General features: G+C 56.2%; 1 protein-coding gene across 9 annotated transcripts; it reads left to right on the plus strand.

Annotated features, from left to right (window-relative positions):
* The first annotated feature begins 10,554 nt into the window (after positions 1-10,554).
* Positions 10,555-23,966, plus strand: LOC147097198 (coatomer subunit zeta-1). 9 transcript variants are annotated; one of them, XM_085973077.1, is made up of 6 exons: positions 10,555-10,659; positions 19,096-19,164; positions 19,291-19,372; positions 19,879-19,970; positions 20,898-20,953; positions 23,849-23,966. In XM_085973077.1, exons 1-6 carry the CDS (start codon positions 10,642-10,644, stop codon positions 23,931-23,933), a joined length of 402 nt encoding a protein of 133 aa, XP_085829203.1. In that variant the 5' UTR covers positions 10,555-10,641; the 3' UTR covers positions 23,934-23,966. The 9 variants fall into 9 exon arrangements, with proteins under 9 accessions (XP_085829203.1, XP_085829206.1, XP_085829202.1 ...); XM_085973076.1 differs by lacking the exon at positions 10,555-10,659 and adding an exon at positions 10,688-10,829; XM_085973079.1 differs by lacking the exon at positions 10,555-10,659 and adding an exon at positions 13,854-13,947.
* The last annotated feature ends 871 nt before the right edge of the window (positions 23,967-24,837 follow it).

Below are 24,837 nucleotides of genomic sequence, written 5' to 3' on the forward strand. Positions count from 1 at the left end.
AGAATTCCAAAGATTCGCCACCCTCTGAGTGAAGAAATTCCTCCTCATCTCAGTCTTAAATGGCTGACCCCTTATCCTGAGACTATGCCCCCTGGTTCTAGACACTCCAGCCAGGGGGAAACAACCTCTCAGCATCTACCCTGTCAATCCCCTTCAGAATCTTGTATGTTTCAATGAGATCACCTCTCATTCTTCTAAACTCCAGAGAGTATAGGCCCATTCTACACAATCTCTCCTCATAGGACAGCCCTCTCATCCCAGGAATCAATCTAGTGAACCTTCATTGCACCGCCTCCAAGGCAAGTATATCCTTAGATAAGGAGACCAAAACTGTGTGCAGTACTCCAGGTGTGGTCTCACCAAGGCCCTGTACAATTGGAGCAAGACTTCCTTACTCTTATACTCCAACCCCCTTGCAATAAAGGCCAACATGCCATTTGCCTTCCTTATTGCTTGCTGTACCTGCATGCTAGCTTTCTGTGTTTCTTGCACGAGGACACCCAAATCTCTCTGAACACCAACATTTAAAAGTTTCTCACCATTTAAAAAGAATTCTCTTTTCTATTCTTCCTACCAAAGTGAATAACCTCACATTTCCCTACATTATACTCCACCTGCCACCTTAGTGCCCACTCACTTAGTCTATCTATATCCCTCTGCAGACTCTTTGTGTTCTCCTCACAGCTTACTGTCCCACCTAGCATTGTATCAGAGGTCAAGATGGCGACCGAGATGGTCCGGTGCTAGCGCGCTCTCCCTGCTTCAGCGGCCCGCTCTCGCCGTTCGCTCCCGCAACCAGAGCGAGGTGTTCGGCGAGTCGGGTGGAGGCAGCGCAGCGCATCGAGCAGCAGCAGCAGCCACGTCGACCCGCTAGAGCACGTCGGCCAGCAGCTCCTCAGCGGGCAGGCATTCCGACTGGGAGGAGGGGAGCCGAGCATGGTGGCCAGAGGCCGGACCGGAAGCGGGAGAAGCAGGCCCCGGGCCGTGGAGCCGGCGACGGTGAGGTGGAGGCTGCGGCGATCGGAGGATGTGTTCGGCGAGTCGGGCAGAGGCAGCGCAGCGCATCGAGCAGCAGCAGCAGCCATGACGACTCGCAGTCCGACTGGGAGGAGGGGAGCCGGGAATGGTGGCCAGAGGATGAGCGGGAGAAGCAGGCCACCACACGTGGAGCCGAGCCGGCAACATTGAGGAGGAGTGGGGACGAGGAGGACGGAACGGCTGAGGGACATTGTGCTTCCACTGCCACTGGATGCCAAAGAATTGACTTTCTGAACACGGCGCTCTAAGCATTCCATTGTACTAGTTACATATGGCAAATAAAATTGAATTGAATTGAAAACTTGGATACATTACATAATTGTTTTTTTGACTTCTCTCCTAATCTCTTTGTATTCTCCCTTAGCATGCACTCCCCTGCTGTCTATGTACTTAATGTATGCCTCTTCCCTTACCCTCAATTGTTCCCTTATGGCTTTATTCATCCATGGAGTCTCATTAGTGTTTAGTTTGTTCTTTCCTTTTAGCGGAATATATTTTTCCTGGACTCTGTTGAACACCGTTTTAAATGTTTGCCATTGCTGTTCTACATCGCTGTTTGCCAATATTGTTGTCCATTTTATTTTCCCAAGTTCTATTCTCAGACCCATAAAATCAGCTTTTCTCCAATTTATTACCCTAGATTTTGTCATACTTATGTCCTTCTCGATTATCATCTTAAAGCGTATTATATTATGGTCACTATTGCCTAGATGTTCTCCTACTTTTATTTCTCTTATCTGCTCTGGTTCAATCCCCATTACTAGATCCAACAGCGTATCCTCCCTTGTTGGGCTTTTTACATATTGGGTTAGAAAAGAGTCCTGTACACATTGTAGGAACTTCATTCCCTTATCCCCTTTACCTACCTCTTCTGTCCAATTAATATCGGGGTAGTTGAAATCCCCCATGATTATTATTCTATGTTTTTTCACTCAATTCCCTAATTTGTCTGCATATTTCTTCCTCCACCTCTCTTCCACTATTAGGTGGTCTGTAGACTACACCTATTAGTGTGATTGATCTTTTATTATCTTCTATCTCTATCCATATGGATTCTATTTTTGTCTTGCTGATATCTGCATCACTCTTTTCTACTGTCATTATGTTATCCCTAGTAAGTACAGCTACTCCACCTCCTCGTTTTCCCTCTCTATCTTTCCTAAATATGTTATACACTGCAATGTTTAATTCCCAGTCCTGATTTTTCTGTAGCTATGTCTCAGTAATCCCTACTCTGTCTGGTTCCTCGCAATGCATGATTACCTCCAGCTCCCCTGTTTTATTAGGGACACTGTGTGCATTGCTGTACAGACAGTTTAACTCATTTTTAATAGGATTTCCACTCACTTTATGTCTAACCATCTTTTTAGACTCTTGTTCTATAACTCTATTTATTCCCTTGCCGTCAATTTCCTCCCTTACTTTATTCTTTCCTATGCTCTCTTTTCCTGTTTTGTTTATAATTAGACTGGTTACGTTTCTTGTAGATCTCCCTTCCCATCTTACTAATCTTACAACTCAACCCAACCCACCTTAATCCAACCCAACAGAACGCAACTCAACTCAACCCACCTAAACCTAACCCAACTCAACCCAACACAACCCAACTCAACCCAACACAACCCAACTCAACCCACCTAAACCTAACCCAACTCAACCGAACACAACCCAACTCAACCCAACACAACCCAACTCAACCCAACACAACCCAACTCAACCCAACACAACACAACCCAACTCAACCCACCTAAACCTAACCCAACTCAACCCAACACAGCCCAACTCAACCCAACTCAACTCAACCCAACCCAACCCAACTCAACCCAACCCAACAGAACACAACTCAACTCAACCCACCTAAACCTAACCCAACTCAACCCAACACAACCCAACTCAACCCAAAACAACCCAACTCAACCCAACACAACCCAACTCAACCCAACTCAACCCAACTCAACCCACCTAAACCTAACCCAACTCAACCCAACACAACCCAACTCAACCCAACCCAACCCAACCCAACCCAACCCAACTCAACCCAACCCAACTCAACCCAACACAACTCAACCTAACTCAACTCAACTCAACCCAACTCAACCCAACCCAACTCAACCCAACACAACCCAACACAACTCAACTCACTGGGTACTTGCCAATTCAACCCAGACCAAATGTAGTTTGGGTTCCTGCAGGGTTCAAGGATGCAGTTTTAGGGTTCTTTTTCACCTGTGCACTCACACCACTCACAAAGTCTTTTGTTTGTTTTGCCCAACCAGAAACCATTGAAAGAGGCAGCGACTTATACACAGGGTATTACGGTATATCTAGATGTTGCTGTGCTGAATTTCTCTACTGCATGTGTGTGTTTCCCCCTCCACCCCCAACTCTGTATTGGTGGGTTCCTTCTCACTGACCGCCCCGCACAACAGGGATCAGGTGTGCAAGGTCTGGGTCGAGCCAGGTGACCTGTCCTGTGCCCACCCGTCCATGAAGAGTGGGTACGGCAAACAATGTTCCAGGGAGACCTGGCTCGCAGCTCGGCAGCTCAGACCTGGCTTCACTTCCCATAATTGTGAAATACAGTTTGTTAAAGTCTGTTAAACATCCTACGAGTTATGAAATTAATACTCTGTAGCGGAAAACCACACATTATCTTGATAGCTGTGCCCGAACAACAACATCCTCAGCTCTGGGGCAATAGGGCATTCTAAGAGCAGCATACAGGGAAAACCAGCATGTAAGATCGAAAACAGAACTAGAGACACCCCTCGGTAACACCAGTCCGTGTGCAGATATCTCCCTGAGGGAGAGGGGACTGAGAGACACCAGTCAGTGTACAGATATCTCCCTGAGGGACAGAGGGCTGAGAGACACCAGTCAGTATACAGATATCTCCCTGAGAGAGAGAGGGGCTGAGAGACACCAGTCAGTGTACAGATATCTCCCTGAGGGAGAGGAACTGAGAGACACCAGTCAGTGTACAGATATCCCCCTGAGAGAGAGGGGCTGAGAGACACCAGTCAGTGTACAGATATCTCCCTGAGGGAGAGGGGACTGCGAGACACCAGTCAGTGTGCAGATATCTCCCTGAGAGAGAGAGGGGCTGAGAGACACCAGTCAGTGTACAGATATCTCCCTGAGAGAGAGGGGCTGAAAGACACCAGTCAGTGTACAGATATCTCCCTGAGGGAGAGGAACTGAGAGACACCAGTCAGTGTACAGATATCTCCCTGAGAGAGAGGGGCTGAGAGACACCAGTCCGTGTGCAGATATCTCCCTGAGAGAGAGGGACTGAGAGACACCAGTCAGTGTACAGATATCTCCCTGAGAGAGAGGGGCTGAGAGACACCAGTCCGTGTGCAGATATCTCCCTGAGAGAGAGGGGCTGAAAGACACCAGTCAGTGTACAGATATCTCCCTGAGGGAGAGGAACTGAGAGACACCAGTCAGTGTACAGATATCTCCCTGAGAGAGAGGGGCTGAGAGACACCAGTCCGTGTGCAGATATCTCCCTGAGAGAGAGGGACTGAGAGACACCAGTCAGTGTACAGATATCTCCCTGAGAGAGAGGGACTGAGAGACACCAGTCAGTGTATAGATATCACCCTGAGAGAGAGGGACTGAGAGTTTGATCGAGAGAGGGGACTGAGAGACACCAGTCAGTGTACAGATATCTCCCTGAAAGAGAGGGACTGTGAGAGACCAGTCAGTGTACAGATACCTCCCAGAGGGAGAGAGACTGAGAGTTTGATCGAGAGGGACTGAGAGACACCAGTCAGTGTATAGATATCTCCCTGAGAGAAAGGGACTGAGAGACACTAGTCAGTGTACAGATATCTCCCTGAGAGAGAGAGAGGGACTGAGAGACACCAGTCAGTGTACAGATATCTCCCCGAGAGAGAGAGAGACTGAGAGACACCAGTCAGTGTACAGATATCTCCCTGAGAGAGGGGGACTGAGAGACACCAGTCAGTGTGCACATATCTCCCTGAGGGAGAGGGGACTGAGAGACACCAGTCAGTGCACATATCTCCCTGAGGGAGAGGGGACTGAGAGACACCAGTCAGTGCACAGATATCTCCCTGAGGGAGAGGGGACTGAGAGACACCAGTCAGTGTACAGATATCTCCCCGAGAGAGAGAGGGACTGAGAGACACCAGTCAGTGTACAGATATCTCCCTGAGAGAGAGAGACTGAGAGACACCAGTCAGTGTGCACATATCTCCCTGAGGGAGAGGGGACTGAGAGACACCAGTCAGTGCACAGATATCTCCCTGAGGGAGAGGGGACTGAGAGACACCAGTCAGTGCACAGATATCTCCCTGAGAGAGAGAGGGACTGAAAGACACCAGTCAGTGTACAGATATCTCCCCGAGAGAGAGAGGGACTGAGAGACACCAGTCATTGTACAGATTTTTGTTGGGTAAGGGTATTGAAGGATATGGAGCAAAGGTGGGTAAATGGGGTTGAGATACAGATCAAACATTGAATGGCGGAACAGATTGGTGGGGCTGAATGGCCTGATGTTCCTGTGTAACAGGTTCGAGGGAGCTGAATGGCCTCCTCCTGTTCCTAATGTAACAGGCTCGAGGGGCCTAATGGCCTCCTCCTGTTCCTAATTTAACAGGCTTGAGGGGCTGAAAGGCCTCCTCCTGTTCCTAACGTAACAGGCTCGAGGGGGCTGAATGGCCTCCTCCTGTTCCTAATGTGGCAGGTTTCAAGGGGCCGAATGGCCTCTTCCTTTGCAATCGGCTTGAGGGAAAAAGAAAGTGAGTGAGGGGGGAGGGGGCGAACGGGATCTTGCTGTGCAACCAACTTGAGGTAGAGAGAGTGATAGATGGGGGAGGGGCCGAATGGGATCTTGCTGTGCAACCGTCTCGAGAGGGAGAGAGAGAGAGAGGGGATTAGGGGGTGAATGGGATCTTGCTGTGCAACCATCTTGAGCGAGAGAGAGAGAGGGAGGGGGTGAACGGGATCTTGCTGTGCATTCACCGAGAGAGAGAGAGAGAGAGAGAGAGCGAGAGAGTGAGAGAGAGAGAGGGGAGGGCGCGACTGGGATCTTGCTGTGCAACCCCTCGAGAGAGAGAGAGAGAGAGAGAGAGAGAGGGGGCGAACGGTATCTTGCTGTGCAACCCCCTCGAGAGAGAGAGAGAGAGAGAGCGAGAGAGAGGGAGAGGGGGTGAATGGGATCTTGCTGTGCAACCATCTTAAACGAGAGAGAGAGAGGGAGGGGGTGAACGGGATCTTGCTGTGTATTCGCCGAGAGAGAAAGAGAGAGAGGGAGGGGAGGCGAACGGTATCTTGCTGTGCAACTGACTTGAGAGAAAGAGATGGGGGTCCGAACGGGATCTTGCTGTGCAACCGCCTCGTGAGAGAGAGAAAGAGAGAGGGAGAGGGGAGAACGGGATCTTGCTGTGCAGCCCCCCCTCGAGAGGGAGTGGGGAGAACGGGATCTTGCTGTGTAACCGACTCGCGAGAGAGAGAGGGAGAGAGGAGAACGGGATCTTGCTGTGTAACCGACTCGCGAGAGAGAGAGAGAGAGAGAGAGGCGAACGGAAAATCTTGCTGTGCAACCCCCCCTCAAGAGAGAGAGAGAGAGAGAGAGAGAGCGAGAGAGAGAGAGAGAGGGGGCGAATGGGATCTTGCTGTGCAACCCCCTCTCAAGAGAGAGAGCGAGAGAGAGAGAGAGGGGGCGAACGGAATCTTGCTGTGCAACCCCCCCTCAAGAGAGAGAGAGAGAACGAGGGAGAGAGAGAGAGGGAGAGAGGGCGAACGGAATCTTGCTGTGCAACCCCCTCTCTCTCTCGAGTGAGCGAGAGAGAGAGAGGGGGCGTACGGAATCTTGCTGTGCAACCCCCCCTCGAGAGAGAGAGAGAGAGAGAGAGGGGCAAACGGGATCTTGCTGTGTAACCGACTCGCAAGAGAGAGAGAGAGGGAGAGGGGCGAACGGAATCTTGCTGTGCAACCCCCCCTTGAGAGAGAGAGAGAGAGAGAGGGGGGCGAACGGGATCTTGCTGTGCAACCGGCTCGAGAGTGAGGGGGGGAGGGGGCAAACGGGATCTTGTTGTGCAACAGACTCGAGAGAAAGAGATGGGGTCCGAACGGGATCTTGCTGTGCAACCGCCTCGCGAGAGAGGGGGGGAGGGGTGAACGGGATCCTGCTGTGCAACCCCCCCCGAGAGAGAGAGAGAGGGAGAGGGGGCAAATGTGATCTTGCTGAGCAACCGCCTCGCAACAGAGAGAGAGATAGAGGGCGAGGGGAGGCCGATTGGGATCTTGCTGTGTAGCCCCCTCGCGAGAGAGAGAGACAGAAAGAGGGAGGGGGCAAACGGGATCTTGCTGTGCAACCGGCTCGAGAGTGAGAGAGAGAGAGAGAGAGGGAGGGAGAGGGGGCGATCGGGATCTTGCTGTGCAACCAGCTCGAGAGTGAGTGAGAGCGAACGGGATCTTGCTGTGTAACCGACTCGCGAGAGAGAGAGAGAGAGAGGGAGAGGGGGCGATCGGGATCTTGCTGTGCAACCGGCTTGAGAGTGAGAGGGAGAGAGAGAGAGAGGGGGCGAACGGGATCTTGCTGTGTAACCGACTCGCGAGAGAGGGAGAGGGGGCGAACGGGATCTTGCTGTGTAACCCCCATCGAGTGAGAGAGAGAGAGGGAGAGGGGGGAACGGGATCTTGCTGTGTAACCGACTCGCGAGAGAGAGAGTGAGAGAGAGGGGGGAACGGGATCTTGCTGTGTAACCGACTCGCGAGAGAGAGAGGGGGCGAACGGGATCTTGCTGTGTAACCGACTCACGAGAGAGAGAGAGAGGGGCCGATCGGGATCTTGCTGTGCAACCCCCCCGAGAGAGAGAGAGAGAGAGAGAGAGGGAGAGGGGGGAATGGGATCTTGCTATGTTACCGACTCATGAGAGAGAGAGAGGGGGCGAATGGGATCTTGCTGTGCAACCGCTGAGAGAGAGAGAGAGAGAGAGAGAGAGAGAGGGGGCGAACGGGATCTTGCTGTGCAACCCCCTCGAGAGAGAGAGAGAGAGAGGGGGGAACGGGATCTTGCTGTGTAACCGACTCGCGAGAGAGAGAGAGAGAGAGGGGGCGAACGGGATCTTGCTGTGCAACCGACTCGAGAGTGAGAGAGAGAGGGGGCGAACGGGATCTTGCTGTGCAACCCCCGCGAGAGAGAGAGAGAGAGAGACAGAGAGGGAGAGGGGGCGAACGGGATCTTGCTGTGTAACCGGCTCGAGAGTGAGAGAGAGAGAGGGAGAGGGGGGGAACGGGATCTTGCTGTGCAACTGACTCGAGAGTGAGAGAGAGAGAGAGAGAGGGAGGGGGGCGAATGCGATCTTGCTGTGCAACCGTCTCGAGAGTGAGAGAGAGAGGGTGCGAACGGGATCTTGCTGTGCAACCGACTCGCGAGAGAGAGAGAGAGATCGGGGGCGAACGGGATCTTGCTGTGCAACCCCCCCTCGAGAGAGAGAGAGAGAGAGAGAGAGAGAGGGAGAGCGGGCAAACGGGATCTTGCTGTGTAACCGGCTCGACAGTGAAAGAGAGGGGACGAACAGGATCTTGCTGTGCAACCCCCCCTCGAGAGAGAGGGAGAGGGGGCAAATGGGATCTTGCTGTGTAACTGACTCGCGAGAGAGAGAGAGAGAGAGAGGGGCCGAACGGGATCTTGCTGTGCAACCGCTGAGCGAGAGAGAGAGAGGGGGGAACGGGATCTTGCTGTGTAACCAGCTCGAGAGTGAGAGAGAGAGAGGGGGCGAACGGGATCTTGCTGTGCAACCCCCCCTCGAGAGAGCGAGAGAGAGTGAGAGAGAGACAGAGAGGGGGGGACGGGATCTTGCTGTGTAACCGACTCGCGAGAGAGAGAGAGAGGGAGAGGGGGCGAACGGGATCTTGCTGTGTAACCGACTCGCGAGAGAGAGAGAGAGCGAGAGAGGGAGGGGGGAACGGGATCTTGCTGTGTAACCGACTCGCGAGAGAGAGAGAGAGCGAGAGAGGGAGGGGGGAACGGGATCTTGCTGTGTAACCGACTCGCGAGAGCGAGAGAGGGAGGGAGAGGGGCGAACGGGATCTTGCTGTGTAACCGACTCGCGCGAGAGGGAGGGGGGGGAACGGGATCTTGCTGTGTAACCGACTCGCGAGAGAGGGAGGGAGAGGGGCGAACGGGATCTTGCTGTGTAACCGACTCGCGCGAGAGAGAGAGAGAGAGAGAGGGGGGAGGGGGGGAACGGGATCTTGCTGTGTAACCGACTCGCGAGAGAGAGAGAGAGGGGGGGAGGGGGGAACGGGATCTTGCTGTGCAATGATACTGAGGCCCACTCGCCCCAGAGGCGGCGACGCTCTCCGTGCCTGACATGGCCAATGGGAGGGCGGTGGGGGGGATGGGCTGTGGGGGCGGGGCTTCTCCCTGATTGACATCACTCAGCCCCTCACTGATTGGCTGGAGTGGCATGGGCGGGGGGGCGGGGACCACGACCTTTGAGTGACAGTAGTGAGCGGGGGAGGGCGGGGCTTCGTTTTGACTGACATCACTCAGCCCCTCACTGATTGGTTGGAGTGGTGGAGAAGGGGGCGGGGCCCTGGAGCTCTGAGTGACAGTAGTGGGGAGGGAAGGCGTGGCTTCTTTTTGACTGACATCACTCAGCGGCTCAATGATTGGCCGGACTGTCCCCGGAGGGCGGGACCGCGTCCTTTGACAGTTGATGAGGCGAAGGGGGCGGGGTCTATTGCTGACTCACAGTCGGCTAAGCGCGGTGATTGCCGGAGCGGGCGGTGGGCGGGGCCCTCAGTCCGCTGACGGTTGGCGTGGAGAGGGGGCGGGCTCTATGGCTGACTGACAGTCGGCTAAGCGCGGTGATTGGCCGGAGCGGGCGGTGGGCGGGGCGCTCAGTCCGCTGACAGTTGTGGAGGTGAAGGGGGCGGGGCCTATTGCTGACTGACAGGCACTTGAGCGCAGTGATTGGCTGGAGCGGGCGGTGGGCGGGGCCCTCAGTCCACCGACGGTTGGGGAGGGGGGAGGGGCGGGGCCTATTGCTGACTGACAGTCGTCTGAGCGCAGTGATTGGCCGGAGCGGGCGATGGGCGGGACCCTCAGTCATCTGTCGGTTGGGGGTGGAGAAAGAGCGGGGTCTACTGCTGACTGACAGGCGCCTGAGCGCTGTGATTGGGCGCAGTGTCCGGTGGGCGGGGACATGCAGTCCTGTGACAGTTGGGGGTGTATGATGTGGGGGCGTGGTCTATTGCTGACTGACAGACGCCTGAGGGCTGTGATTGGCCGGAGCGGGCGGTGTGCGGGGCCCTTAGTCCTCTGACAGTTGGGGTATATGGTGTGGGGGCGTGGTCTATTGCTGACTGACAGACGCCTGAGCGCTGTGATTGGCCGGAACGGGCGGTGGGCGGAGCCCTCAGTCCTCTGACAGTGGGGGTGTATGGCGTGGGGGCGTGGTCTACGGCTGACTGACAGTCGCCTGAGCCCGCTGATTGGTCGCAGTCTCCGGTGGGCGGCGTCCTCCCGCTCGAGTGACATCATCCAGCGGCTCGCTGATTGGCCGGAGCTGAGTGATGGACAGGCGGCGGCTCCACGTCGACAGGGGAGTTTGAATCAAGATGGAGGCGGTGGCGCTGGTGAGAGAGGCAATGGGGGAAGGTGGGTGTGGGAATGGAAGGAGGTAAATGTGGGGGGAGAGAGGTAGCGGCGAATGGGAGAGAGAGGAGCGGCTGGACTCTCTCCACACCCCCGGGGGAAGGGCCGAGCGATCCACCGGGGTCCCCCTACCCGCGGCCTAGTGACCCCCGTAAGCCTGGGGCTCGAGTAGCCGAGCTGGCCGGGGGGGAGGGCAGCTGAGGGTGGGGGGTGTAAAGTGTGTGGTGGGAACCCGGGCTGTAGGGTTTTCTGCTCGGGGCGAGTGTGTAAAATGTCAGATTTTTAAAAATCCTCCCCTCCTCCCTGCATTGGACCCCCCTCCTCCGCCCTGCATTGGACCCCCCTCCTCCTCCCTGCATTGAACCCTCCCTCCTCCGCCCTGCATTGGACCCCCCCCCCCCTCCGCCCTGCATTGGACCCCCCCCCCCTCCGCCCTGCATTGGACCCCCCCCCCTCCGCCCTGCATTGGACCCCCCCCCCTCCGCCCTGCATTGGACCCCCCCCCTCCGCCCTGCATTGGACCCCCCCCCCCCCCCCCGCCCTGCATTGGACCCCCCCCCCCCGCCCTGCATTGGACCCCCGCCCTGCATTGGACCCCCCCCCCGCCCTGCATTGGACCCCCCCCCGCCCTGCATTGGACCCCCCCCCCGCCCTGCATTGGACCCCCCCCCCCGCCCTGCATTGGACCCCCCCCCCCCCCGCCCTGCATTGGACCCCCCCCCCCCCGCCCTGCATTGGACCCCCCCCCCCCCCGCCCTGCATTGGACCCCCCCCCCCCGCCCTGCATTGGACCCCCCCCCGCCCTGCATTGGACCCCCCCCCCCCGCCCTGCATTGGACCCCCCCCCCGCCCTGCATTGGACCCCCCCCCGCCCTGCATTGGACCCCCCCCGCCCTGCATTGGGGCCCCCCCTGCATTGGGGCCCCCCCCCCCCCCCCGCCCTGCATTGGGGGCCCCCCCCCCGCCCTGCATTGGGGACCCCCCCCTCCGCCCTGCATTGGACCCCTCCGCCCTGCATTGGACCCCTCCGCCCTGCATTGGATCCCTCCTCCCTGCATTGGACCCCCCCTTCCCTCCTCCCTGCATTGGACCCCCCCTTCCCTCCTCCCTGCATTGGACCCCCCCCTTCCCTCCTCCCTGCATTGGACCCCCCCCTTCCCTCCTCCCTGCATTGGACCCCCCCCTTCCCTCCTCCCTGCATTGGACCCCCCCCTTCCCTCCTCCCTGCATTGGACCCCCCCCTTCCCTCCTCCCTGCATTGGACCCCCCCCCTTCCCTCCTCCCTGCATTGGACCCCCCCTTCCCTCCTCCCTGCATTGGACCCCCCCTTCCCTCCTCCCTGCATTGGACCCCCCCTTCCCTCCTCCCTGCATTGGACCCCCCCTTCCCTCCTCCCTGCATTGGACCCCCCCTTCCCTCCTCCCTGCATTGGACCCCCCCTTCCCTCCTCCCTGCATTGGACCCCCCCTTCCCTCCTCCCTGCATTGGACCCCCCCTTCCCTCCTCCCTGCATTGGACCCCCCCTTCCCTCCTCCCTGCATTGGACCCCCCCTTCCCTCCTCCCTGCATTGGACCCCCCCTTCCCTCCTCCCTGCATTGGACCCCCCCTCCCCTCCTCCCTGCATTGGACCCCCCCTCCCCTCCTCCCTGCATTGGACCCCCCCTCCCCTCCTCCCTGCATTGGACCCCCCCTCCCCTCCTCCCTGCATTGGACCCCCCCTCCCCTCCTCCCTGCATTGGACCCCCCCTCCCCTCCTCCCTGCATTGGATCCCTCCTCCCTGCATTGGACCCCTCCTCCCTGCATTGGACCCCCCCTTCCCTGCATTGGACCCCCCCTTCCCTCCTTTGGACCCCCCCCTTCCCTCCTCCCTGCATTGGATCCCTCCTCCCTGCATTGGATCCCTCCCTCCTCCCTGCATTGGACCCTTCCCTCCTCCCTGCATTGGATCCCTCCTCCCTGCATTGGATTTCCTCCTCCCTGCATTGGACCCTTCCCTCCTCCCTGCATTGGACCCCCCCTTCCCCCCCTCCCTGCATTGGACCCCCCCCTTCCCTCCTCCCTGCATTGGACCCCCCCCTTCCCTCCTCCCTGCATTGGACCCCCCCCTTCCCTCCTCCCTGCATTGGACCCCCCCTTCCCTCCTCCCTGCATTGGACCCCCCCTTCCCTCCTCCCTGCATTGGACCCCCCCTTCCCTCCTCCCTGCATTGGACCCCCCCTTCCCTCCTCCCTGCATTGGACCCCCCCTTCCCTCCTCCCTGCATTGGACCCCCCCTTCCCTCCTCCCTGCATTGGACCCCCCCTTCCCTCCTCCCTGCATTGGATCCCTCCTCCCTGCATTGGACCCCCCCTTCCCTCCTTCGGACCCCCCCCTTCCCTCCTCCCTGCATTGGACCCTTCCCTCCTCCCTGCATTGGATCCCTCCTCCCTGCATTGGACCCTTCCCTCCTCCCTGCATTGGATCCCTCCTCCCTGCATTGGACCCCCCCCCTTCCCTCCTCCCTGCATTGGACCCTTCCCTCCTCCCTGCATTGGACCCCCCCTTCCCTCCTCCCTGCATTGGACCCCCCCCTTCCCTCCTCCCTGCATTGGAACCCCCCCTTCCCTCCTCCCTGCATTGGAACCCCCCCTTCCCTCCTCCCTGCATTGGAACCCCCCCTTCCCTCCTCCCTGCATTGGACCCCCCCCTTCCCTCCTCCCTGCATTGGACCCCCCCTTCCCTCCTCCCTGCATTTTACTCCATTTTGACCCTCTTTGACTTAATTTTACCCCAATTGCCCTCAATTAGCACCAATTTCCCCTCCATTTCCCCCCTGCCGTTCTCCCCTCCATTTCTCCCCCAGCCTTCCCGCCCCCCCCTCCAAATTATCCCCATTCCGCCCCAACCCCCCACCCACATCACCCCTTCAACCTTCCCAAATCCCAAATCAGTGATCCCCACTGGCCGCGATGAGTGGCGGCGGGGATGGGGGGAGTGGGTAGGAAGACGAATTTGAGGTCTGGCTGCGTTGCCGCCTCCCGGAGTTTGTGGGTGGGGCTGGTGGACGAGGAGGGCCATTTGGGTGAGAGAGGGGTGATTTGGGGGGGTGGGAAGAGATGACGGAGGGATGCTGGGGGGCAGGGGGTGATGAGGGGGAAGGAAGGTGGCGAGTTTGGGGTAAGGGGACGGCGGGGTGGGGAGAGGGGGTCGGGGAGTCGGTGATGCCGCAGAGGGACACTGCGGCGGGAGGTGTAATCTGGTTCCTGGGACGGAGGGGAATGCGAGATGGTAAGAAAAACTGGATGGTGTTTATACGGCATGTCTTCGCTGGGTGATGCAGGACTTCCCAGGCCAGGGCAACTGAGGGAACAGAATAAGCAGGTTCAGGAAGCAATTGGATGTGAATTTGGTGACGGACGGGGGTGTGGGGGGCGGGCGAAGGAAGGAAAAGCTTGTTGACTTAATCATTGGGGGTTGGTGATGCTGAAGGAACTGGCATAGAGCGGCGTTGAAGTGGACAGTGCAGTCGAATTTGCGTCGGGTTTGTGGAGGGTAATGCGTAGAGGTGTGTTGTGAGCGGTTAAAGGAGGGTTGGTGTTTACGCTGCATCTTATCGCTGTTTGAGTGGAAATAAACAGGTGGTGGAATCTCACAACCGTGACTACACGTTGCACAAAGTGCTTCATTGGCTATAAGGGGCTTTGGGACGTCCTGTGGTCGTGAAAGGCGCTGGAGAAATGCAAGCTTTTCTTTGTACCTGGCGGGGAGTGGTGAACGGGCTCGGGGACAATTGGGGGGGGGCTTTAATGCTGGCGAGAGAAAGGGCCGAGCGATGTGGGGAGAGGGTCCTATCGCCTCGCACTGAGGGGTTTCATAGCAATTTGAGTAGGATGATTAAATTTGAGGTGTAGTCGCGATTAAGTAGACGCACAGCAAATGAGTTATAGGAGCATTTACTCTGTGTTGTTGGCTGGCGGTAAGGGATAAATATTGGCCCCAAGCTTCTGGGGAGCGCTCTCCCCGGCTCTCCTTCCAGTAATGTCCACGGGATCGTTCAATGTTTAATCGGAAGGACGGCCCCTCCGACAGTGCGGCGCTGCCTCGGCGCCGCCCCGCCGACAGTGCGGCGCTGCCCCGGCGCCGACAGTGCGGCGCTGCCCCGCCGCCGACAGTGCGGCGCTGCCCCGCCGCCGACAGTGCGGCGCTGCCCCGCCGCCGACAGTGCGGCGCTGCCCCGCCGCCGACAGTGCGGCGCTGCCCCGCCGCCGACAGTGCGGCGCTGCCTCACTAATGCACAGGGTGTGTCGGCCTATAATATGGGCTCCAGTCTCTGGAATGGGACTTGAACGCACGATATTCTGACTCGGAGGAGAGAGCGCTACGCACTGATCCGCGGCTGACACTTACAATATTTATCATTTGTGAGAGAGAGAGCGGGCGGGAGTGATACGGAGGTTTTGGGAATAGTTAGTATGAACGCAGATGGAAGATTGATTTAATGTGCATTTGGAAGTGATCCTGGAAAGAGAATAGATTGAGTGTAGTCGTCAGAATGTGGATAGCGGGCTTATCTATCAAAAGAGAATCGACTAATTCTACCTGCAGATTCGACTGCTCTCAACGCTCTCCTGGCCTCCCACCTCTCACCCTCCGTAAACTTCAGCTCATCCAGAACTCTGCTGCCCCCCCCCCCCCCCCCCCCCCCCCGTGTCCTAACTCACACCGAGTCCCGTTCACCCATCACCCTGCCCTGTGCTCGCTGACGTACACTGGCTCCCGGTCCGGTAACACCTCGATTTTTAAAATTCTCACCCTCTTGTTCAAATCCCTCCGTGGCCTCTTCGCTCCCCCTCCCTATCTCCATAACCTCCTCCAGCCCTCGACAACCCTCCCTATCTCTGTAACTTCCTCCAGCCCCTACAACCCTCCCTATCTCTGTAACTTCCTCCAACCCCTACAACCCTCCCTATCTCTGTAACCTCCTCCAGCCCCCTACAACCCTCCCTATCTCTCTAACCTCCTCTAGCCCCCTACATCCCTCCTTAGCTCTGTAACCTCCTCCAGCCCCCTACAACCCTCCCTATCTCTGTAACCTCCTCCAGCCCCCTACATCCCTCCTTAGCTCTGTAACCTCCTCCAGCCCCCTACAACCCTCCCTATCTCTGTAACCTCCTCCAGCCCTACAACCCTCCCTATCTCTGTAACCTCCTCCAGCCCCTACAACCCTCCCTATCTCTGTAACCTCCTCCAGCCCCTACAACCCTCCCTATCTCTGTAACCTCCTCCAGCCCTACAACCCTCACTATCTCTGTAACCTCCTCCAGCCCCTACAACCCTCCCTATCTCTGTAACCTCCTCCAGCCCTACAACCCTCACTATCTCTGTAACCTCCTCAAGCCCCCTACATCCCTCCCTATCTCTGTAACCTCCTCCAGCCCCCTACAACCCTCCTTATCTCTGTAACCTCCTCCAGCCCCCTACAACCCTCCCTATCTCTGTAACCTCCTCCAGCCTCTACAACCCTCCCTATCTCGGTAACCTCCTCCAGCCCCTACCACCCTCCCTATCTCTGTAACCTCCTCCAGCCCCCTACAACCCTCCCTATCTCTGTAACCTCCTCCAGCCCCCTACAACCCTCCCTATCTCGGTAACCTCCTCCAGCCCCCCTACAACCCTCCCTATCTCTGTAACCTCCTCCAGCCCCGACAACCCTCCCTATCTCTGTAACCTCCTCCAGCCCCCTACAACCCTCCCTATCTCTGTAACCTCCTCCGGCCCCCTACAACCCTCCCTATCTCTGTAACCTCCTCCAGCCCCCTACAACCCTCCCTATCTCTGTAACCTCCTCCAGCCCCCTACAACCCTCCCTATCTCTCTAACCTCCTCTAGCCCCCTACATCCCTCCTTAGCTCTGTAACCTCCTCCAGCCCCCTACAACCCTCCCTATCTCTGTAACCTCCTCCAGCCCCCTACATCCCTCCTTAGCTCTGTAACCTCCTCCAGCCCCCTACAACCCTCCCTATCTCTGTAACCTCCTCCAGCCCTACAACCCTCCCTATCTCTGTAACCTCCTCCAGCCCCTACAACCCTCCCTATCTCTGTAACCTCCTCCAGCCCCTACAACCCTCCCTATCTCTGTAACCTCCTCCAGCCCTACAACCCTCACTATCTCTGTAACCTCCTCCAGCCCCTACAACCCTCCCTATCTCTGTAACCTCCTCCAGCCCTACAACCCTCACTATCTCTGTAACCTCCTCAAGCCCCCTACATCCCTCCCTATCTCTGTAACCTCCTCCAGCCCCCTACAACCCTCCTTATCTCTGTAACCTCCTCCAGCCCCCTACAACCCTCCCTATCTCTGTAACCTCCTCCAGCCTCTACAACCCTCCCTATCTCGGTAACCTCCTCCAGCCCCTACCACCCTCCCTATCTCTGTAACCTCCTCCAGCCCCCTACAACCCTCCCTATCTCTGTAACCTCCTCCAGCCCCCTACAACCCTCCCTATCTCGGTAACCTCCTCCAGCCCCCTACAACCCTCCCTATCTCTGTAACCTCCTCCAGCCCCGACAACCCTCCCTATCTCTGTAACCTCCTCCAGCCCCCTACAACCCTCCCTATCTCTGTAACCTCCTCCGGCCCCCTACAACCCTCCCTATCTCTGTAACCTCCTCCAGCCCCCTACAACCCTCCCTATCTCTGTAACCTCCTCCAGCTCCCTCCAACCCTCCCTATCTCTGTAACCTCCTCCAGCCCCCTCCAACCCTCCCTATCTCTGTAACCTCCTCCAGCCCCCTACAACCCTCCCTATCTCTGTAACCTCCTCCAGCCTCCTACAACCCTCCGAGATCTCTGCGCTCCTCTAATTCTGCCCTCTTGAGCATCCCCCCGATTTCCATCGCTCCACCATTGGTGGCCGTGCCTTCAGCCGCCTGGGCCCCAAGCTCTGGAATTCCCTCCCTAAACCTCTCCGCCTCTCTCTCCTCCCTTTAAGACGCTCCTTAAAACCTCCTTATGTGGCTCGGTGTCAAATTTTGTTTTATCATGCTCCCTGTGAAGCGCCTTGGGACCTTTTACTATGTTAAAGGCGCGGTATCAATACAAGTTACTGTTGTTGAGTGCGAGGGTCAGGGAGTCACTGCCGGAGACTGGGAGTGTGAGGGTAGGTGTTGATGGAGTGAGTCTCTATAAGTGGGGGTAGCCTTGGCCAGCTCCCGTGGAAATGGATCCGGGGCCGAGCGGAGGGTCAGTGTCGAGTTAGGTTAGTCCAGTGGCGCTGGTGTTTGAGGCCGTGGTGGAAGGGAGGAGGGAGAGAAAAAGAGATCGACTCAACACAGCTTGCGGGGGGGGGGGGTGGCGGGGGGTGGTGTGTGGTGGGAGATATCAACCAGGGCTCCCGATCGCTGTTCAGTGACTGTTCTTGGGTAATCTGCCTGTCTGCGCGCCTGTGCGCCAGTATTGAGACTCGGCTGTGATGCACCCTGTAGTTAAATAGCTGCTAATATCTCGCTGTCCAGGGAAGAATGGGTGCAGCCTAGGCGCGAGGGGTCCATGCCTTCTGAAGGCGGGGGCAGTGGGGTGGTGGCTGGAGTAGAGGATAAACACATGACCCTAGTCCGCACAGGTTCCTCAGAGAGCCGCGGGGATGGGAGCAGGATCGGACTCGACGAGGATTGGGGTCCGCCATGGGCCCTGCCTATCGACAGGAGGACCGGTCCGCCGGACGCCAGATCCAGGAGCTCGGCCCTCGAGCTGAAGTTCTGTCGTCCACTCAGACTGCGATTAGTAAAAGTCAGTGCATCACAGAACTTTGATTCGGGGGGCTTGAACACGGCGAGGAGCAGTGACGGTGGGGCCTGGGGCCGGAACGTTACAACGCGGGGAGACAGGACGGAGTGGCATCGACACAGGGCTGTGGGGAGAGAGCGGGGCAGTAGGATTAGTTTGGGGATTGATACAGGGCTATGGGGAGAGAACAGGGCAGTAGGATTAGTTTGGGATTGATACAGGGCTATGGGGAGAGTGCGGGGCAGTGGGATTAGTTTGGGATTGATACAGGGCTATGGGGAGAGTGCAGGGCAGTGGGATTAATTTTGGGATTGATACAGGGCTATGGGGAGAGTGCGGGGCAGTGGGATTAGTTTGGGATTGTTACAGGGCTATGGGGAGAGAGCGGGGCAGTGGGATTAGTTTGGGATTGATACAGGGCTATGGGGAGAGAGCGGGGCAGTGGCATTAGTTTGGGGATTGATACAGAGCTATGGGGAAAGAGTGGGGCTGTGGGATTAGTTTTGGGATTGATACAGGGCTATGGGGAGGGAGTGGGGCAGTGGGATTAGTTTGTTTATTTGAGAATTTGTCAGCTTCGAATCGCCCAGGAAAGTGCCAGATTTTGGTTAAGCTGAACATCACCAACACTCGCTGAAATGTTGTTACAGGAACCCACTCTCTACACCGTGAAAGCTATCCTCATCCTGGATAATGATGGGGAGAGAATCCTCGCCAAGGTACGTGTTCTGCCCATCTCCCTCACTGTCGCTGTCTGTCACTCGCTCGTCTGTCGCCCTCGCTCGCTCACTCTCTGCCACACATCGGGACTATTAATGTGACGTCTCTCTCTTTCCCCTCCGCAGTATTATGACGCCACCTATCCATCAGTGAAAGAGCAAAAGACCTTTGAGAAGAACATTTTTAACAAGACGCACCGTACGGACAGTAAGTCTCTCGGCCCGCTCCCTGGAGTTAGCCGGAGGGTTGACAGCAGATCTCCTGCTCGGCATAGGGTAGGGAGAGAAACTATTTCCTCGTTTGGTGTGGGGGGGTGGGGGGGGGGGGTAGTCCAGAACAAGGAGGCACAAGCCAGGTCGTACAGGGGTGATGTCAGGAAGCACTACTTCACACAAAGGGTAATAGAAATCTGGAACTCTTTCCCCACCCCCCCCCCCCCCCCCCCCCCCAAAAAAAAAGAGCCGTCTAGGCTGGGGGTCAATTGAAGCTTTCAAAACGGAGATTGATAGATTTTTGTTGGGTAAGGGGATCGAGGGTTACAGAACCAAGGCGGGTAAATGGGAGTTAAGATACAGATCAGCCATGATTGGATTGAATGGCGGAACAGGCTCAAGGGACTGAATGGCCTCCTCCTGTTCCTAATGTGACAGGCTCGAGGGCCTGAATGGCCGCCTCCTATTCCCGTGTAACACTACAATGTCTTCCTTGCCCAGGTGAGATCGCGTTGCTCGAAGGGCTGACGGTGGTGTACAAGAGCAACATTGATCTGTATTTCTATGTCATCGGCAGCTCGCACGAAAATGAGGTGAGTTGGGGTCCACCCAGCCTGACCCACATAACTGCGATACCTGGTGCGTCATGGTACTGAGGGAGCGCTGCACCGTCGGAGGGGCAGTGCTGAGGGAGTGCCACACTGTCGGTACTGAGGGAGGGCCGCACTGTCGGAGGGTCAGTACTGAGAGGCTGCAGTACTGAGGGAGTGCCGCACTCTCGGAGGGGCAGTACTGAGGGAGCGCCGCACTGTCGGAGGGGCAGTACTGAGGGAGCGCCGCACTGTCAGAGGGGCAGTACTGAGGGAGCGCCGCAATGTTGGAGGAGCAGTACTGAGGGAGCGCCGCACTGTCGGAGGGGCAGTACTGAGGGAGTGCCGCACTGTCGGAGGGGCAGTACTGAGGGAGCGCCGCAATGTTGGAGGGGCGGTACTGAGAGAGCCGCACTGTCGGAGGGGCGGTACTGAGGGAGTGCCGCACTGTCGGAGGGGCAGTACTGAGAGAGCCGCACTGTCGGAGGGGCAGTACAGAGGGAGCGCCGCGCTGTCTGAGGGGCTAACTTTTGGACTAGATGTTAAACCGATGACCCGTCTGCCCTCTTGCGTGGATGTAAAAGATCCTGCAGCCGTTATTTTGAACAACGGTAGGGCAGTTCTCCCTGGCGTCCTGGGGCCCATATTGGTCCTTCGACCAACATCGCTTAAAAAAAAAAAAAAAAAAAAAAAACATGATCTGGTCATTTATCACATTGCTGTTTGTGGGAGCTTGCTGTGCGCAAATTGGCTGCCACGTTTCCTGCATTACAACAGTGACCACACTTCGAAAAAAGTACTTTATTGGCTGTGAAAGCACTTTGGGACATCGCGAGTTTGTGACGGCACTGTACAAATGCACGTTCTGTACTGTGCTAAGCTGAATTTGGAAGTGTGCAGTGTTGTGAATGTTGTTCTCTCTCCCCACAGTTGATGCTGGTGGCCGTGTTAAATTGCCTGTTCGATTCACTCAGTCAGATGTTGAGGTAAGACTTCCGTTGGAGTGTCTGCAGCTTTCTGTTTCCAAAAATCTATCGATCTCAGCCTTGAATATACTCAAAGACTGAGCCTCCACAGCCCTCTGGGGCAGAGAATTCCAAAGATTCACCGCCCTCTGAGTGAAGAAATTCCTCCTCATCTCAGTCCTGAATGGCCGACCCCTTATCCTGAGACTGTGCCCCCTGGTTCTAGACTCTCCAGCCAGGGGGGAAACAGCCTCTCGGCATCTACCCTGTCAATCCCCCTCAGAATCTTGTATGTTTCTATGAGATCACCTCTCATTCTTCTAAACTCCAGAGAGTATCCGCTCAATCTCTCCTCATAGGACAACCCTCTCGTAAGAACATAAGCAGCAGGAGTAGGCCATACGGCCCCTCGGGCCTGCTCCGCCATTCAATAGGATCATGGCTGATCCGAATCTAGACTCACGTCCACTTCCCTGCCCTCTCCCCGTAACCCCTAATTCCCTTATCAGCTAGGAAACTGTCTATCTCTGTTTTAAATCTATTTAATGTTGCAGCTTCCACAGCTCACTGGGGTAGCAAATTCCATAGATTTACCACCCTCTGAGTGAAGAAGTTTCTCCTCATCTCAGTTTTGAAACGGCAGCCCCTTATTCTAAGATTATGCCCCCTAGTTCTAGTCTCACCCATCAGTGGAAACATCCTCACCGCATCCACCCGATCAAGCCCCCTCACAATCTTACATGTTTCGATAAGATCGCCTCTCATTCTTCTGAACTCCAATGAGTAGAGTCCCAACCTACTCAACCTTTCCTCATACGTCAACCCCCTCATCTCCGGAATCAACCGAGTGAACCTTCTCTGAACTGCCTCGAGAGCAAGTATATCTTTTCTTAAATATGGAAACCAAAACTGCATGCAGTATTCCAGGTGTGGCCTCACCAATACCCTGTATAACTGCAGCAAGACTTCCCTGTTTTTATACTCCATCCCCCTCGCGATAAAAGCCAAGATTCCATTGGCCTTCCTGATCACCTGCTGCACCTGCATACTAACTTTTTGTGTTTCATGCACCAGGACCCCCAGATCCCTTTGTACTGTAGCACTTTGCAGTTTCTCTCCATTTAGATAATAACTTGCTCTTTGATTTTTTCTGCCAAAGTGCATAACCTCACACTTTCCAGCATTATATTGCATCTGCCAAATCTCTGCCCACTCACAGGAATCAATCTAGTGCATCTTCGTTGCACCGACTCCAAGGCAGGTATATTCTTCTTTAGATAAGGAGACCAAAACTGTGCACAGTATTCCAGGTGTGGTCTCACCAAAGCCCTGTGTAATTGCAGCAAGACTTCCTCACTCTTATACTCCAACCCCCCCTTGCTCTGCTGCGAGCAGCACCTTCCTCCAGTGCTGTCCTCCGTAAACTTCTCGCCCAAAGCTCTGCTGCTTCCCGTGTCCTAACTCGCACCGAGTCCCGTTCGCCCATCACCCCACCCCCCCCCCCCCCCCTGTGCTAGCTGACCCACACTGGCTCCCGGTCCGGCAACGCTTCGATTAAAAAAATTTCTCATCCTCGTTTTCAATCCCTCCATGGCCTCCTCGCTTCCCCTCCCTATCTCTGTAACCTCCTCCAGCCCCTACAACCCTCCCTAGCTCTGTAACCTCCTCCAGCCCCCTACAACCCTCCCTAGCTCTGTAACCTCCTCCAGCCCCCTACAACCCTCCCCTATCTCTAACCTCCTCCAGCCCCCTACAACCCTCCCTATCTCTGTAACCTCCTCCAGCCCCCTACAACCCTCCCTATCTCTGTAACCTCCCCCAGCCCCTACAACACTCCCTATCTCTGTAACCTCCTCCAGCCCCTACAACCCTCCCTAGCTCTGTAACCTCCTCCAGCCCACTACAACCCTCCCTATCTCTGTAACCTCCTCCAGCCCCCTACAACCCTCCCTATCTCTGTAACCTCCTCCAGCCCCCTACAACCCTCCCTATCTCTGTAACCTCCTCCAGCCCCCTACAACCCTCACTATCTCTGTAACCTCCTCCAGCCCCTAGAACCCCTCCCTATCTCTGTAACCTCCTCCAGCCCCCTACAACCCTCCCTATCTCTGTAACCTCCAACAACCTTCCCTATCTCTGTAACCTCCTACAACCCCTCCTATCTCTAACATCCTCCAGCCCCTACAACCCTCCCTATCTCTGTAACCTCCTACAGCCCTCCCTCTCTCTCTAACCTCCTCCAGCCCCTACAACCCTCCCTATCTCTGTAACCTCCAACAGCCCCTACAACCCCCCCATCTCTGTAACCTCCTACAGCCCTCCCTCTCTCTCTAACCTCCTCCAGCCCCCTACAGCCCTCCCTCTCTGTAACCTCCTCCAGCCCCTACAACCCTCCCTGTCTCTGTAACCTCCTCCAGCCCCCTACAACCCTCCCTATCTCTGTAACCCCCTCCAGTCCCTACAACTCTCCCTATCTCTGTAACCTCCTCCAGCTCCCTACAACTCTCCCAGATCTCTGCGCTCCTACAATTCTACCCTCTTGAGCATCGCACCACCATTGTCGGCTGTGCCTTCAGCCGCCTGGGCCCTAAGCTCTGGAATTCCCTCCCTAAACCTCTCCGCCTCTCTCACTCTCTCCTCCTTTAAGACGCTCCTTAAAACCTCCCTCTTCGACCAAGCTTTTGGTCGCCTGTCCTGGTATCTCCCTTATGTAACTCGGTGTGGAATTTTGTTTGATAATCGCGCCTGTGAAGCGCCTTGGGAAGTTTTACTATGTTAAAGGCGCGGTATAAATAAAAGTTCTTGAGGTCCTGCTGGGTACTGACTGCCCCTCCAGTGCACCCCTATTAGGAACAGCCTGTTGGAGTCGCTGTGCCGAATGGTCTTGTTTATGTACCGTACATTCTGTTCCACAAGCTTTTTGCTTCCAGGAAGAATGTGGAGAAAAGGACATTGCTGGACAATATGGAAGGGTTGTTCCTGGCCATCGATGAGATTGTAGATGGGGGGTAAGTACCTGAAGAATGTCTGTCTGTCTTCCTCCACCCTCCCCTACAGCATAGGAACAGGAGGAGGCCATTCATTCAGCCCCTCGAGCCTGTTACATTAGGAACAGGAGGAGGGCATTCAGCCCCTCGATCCTGTTACATTAGGAACAGGAGGAAGCCATTCAGCCCCCCTTGAACCTGTTACATTAGGAACAGGAGGAGGCCATTCAGCCCGCTCAAGCCTGTTACATTAGGAACAGCAGGAGGCCATTCAGCCCCCCCTGGAGCCTGTTTACACAGTAACAGGAGGAGGGCATTCAGCCCCTCGATCCTGTTACATTAGGAACAGGAGGAGGCCATTCAGCCCCCTTCGAACCTGTTACATTAGGAACAGGAGGAGGCCATTCAGCCCCCTTCGAACCTGTTACATTAGGAACAGGAGGAGGCCATTCAGCCGCCCTCGAGCCTGTTTACACAGTAACAGGAGGAGGGCATTCAGCCCCCTCGATCCTGTTACATTAGGAGCAGGAGGAGACCATTCAGCCCCTTGAGCCTGTTCTGCCATTCAATCCGATCGGGGCTGATCTGTATCTAAACTCTCGTTTACCCCGCCTTGGTCAGTAACCCTTGATACCCTTCCCCAACAAAAATCTATCAACCTCCTTTTCAAAATTTTCAATTGACCCCCAGCCTCCACAGCTTTTTGGGGGGGGAGAGAGTTCCAGATTTCCACCACCCTTTTTGTAGAAAAAGTGCTTCCTGACATCACCCCTGAACAGCCTGGCTCTAATTTTAAGGTTACGCCCCCCTTGTTCTGGACTCCACCAGCCAGAGGAAATAGTTTCTCTCGACCTAGCACAAAGGAAAGATGGTTGTGGTGGTTGGAGGTCAATCATCACAACCCCAGGACATCGCTGC

The sequence above is a fragment of the Somniosus microcephalus genome, chromosome 33 (genome assembly GCF_052327205.1).
Source record: "Somniosus microcephalus isolate GS21.2 chromosome 33, FLI_Smic_1.0, whole genome shotgun sequence".
NCBI classification, from domain to species: Eukaryota; Metazoa; Chordata; class Chondrichthyes; order Squaliformes; family Somniosidae; genus Somniosus; species Somniosus microcephalus.

Excerpts from the sequence above, each read along its gene's own strand:
- LOC147097198 (XM_085973072.1), top strand. The coding sequence starts at position 18,263 with ATGACCCTAGTCCGCACAGGTTCCTCAGAGAGCCGCGGGGATGGGAGC. Across the intron at positions 18,449-19,095 it reads TCAGACTGCGATTAGTAAAA|GAACCCACTCTCTACACCGT; the intron begins GTCAGTGCATCA and ends ATGTTGTTACAG. Across the intron at positions 19,971-20,897 it reads GCAGCTCGCACGAAAATGAG|TTGATGCTGGTGGCCGTGTT; the intron begins GTGAGTTGGGGT and ends CTCTCCCCACAG.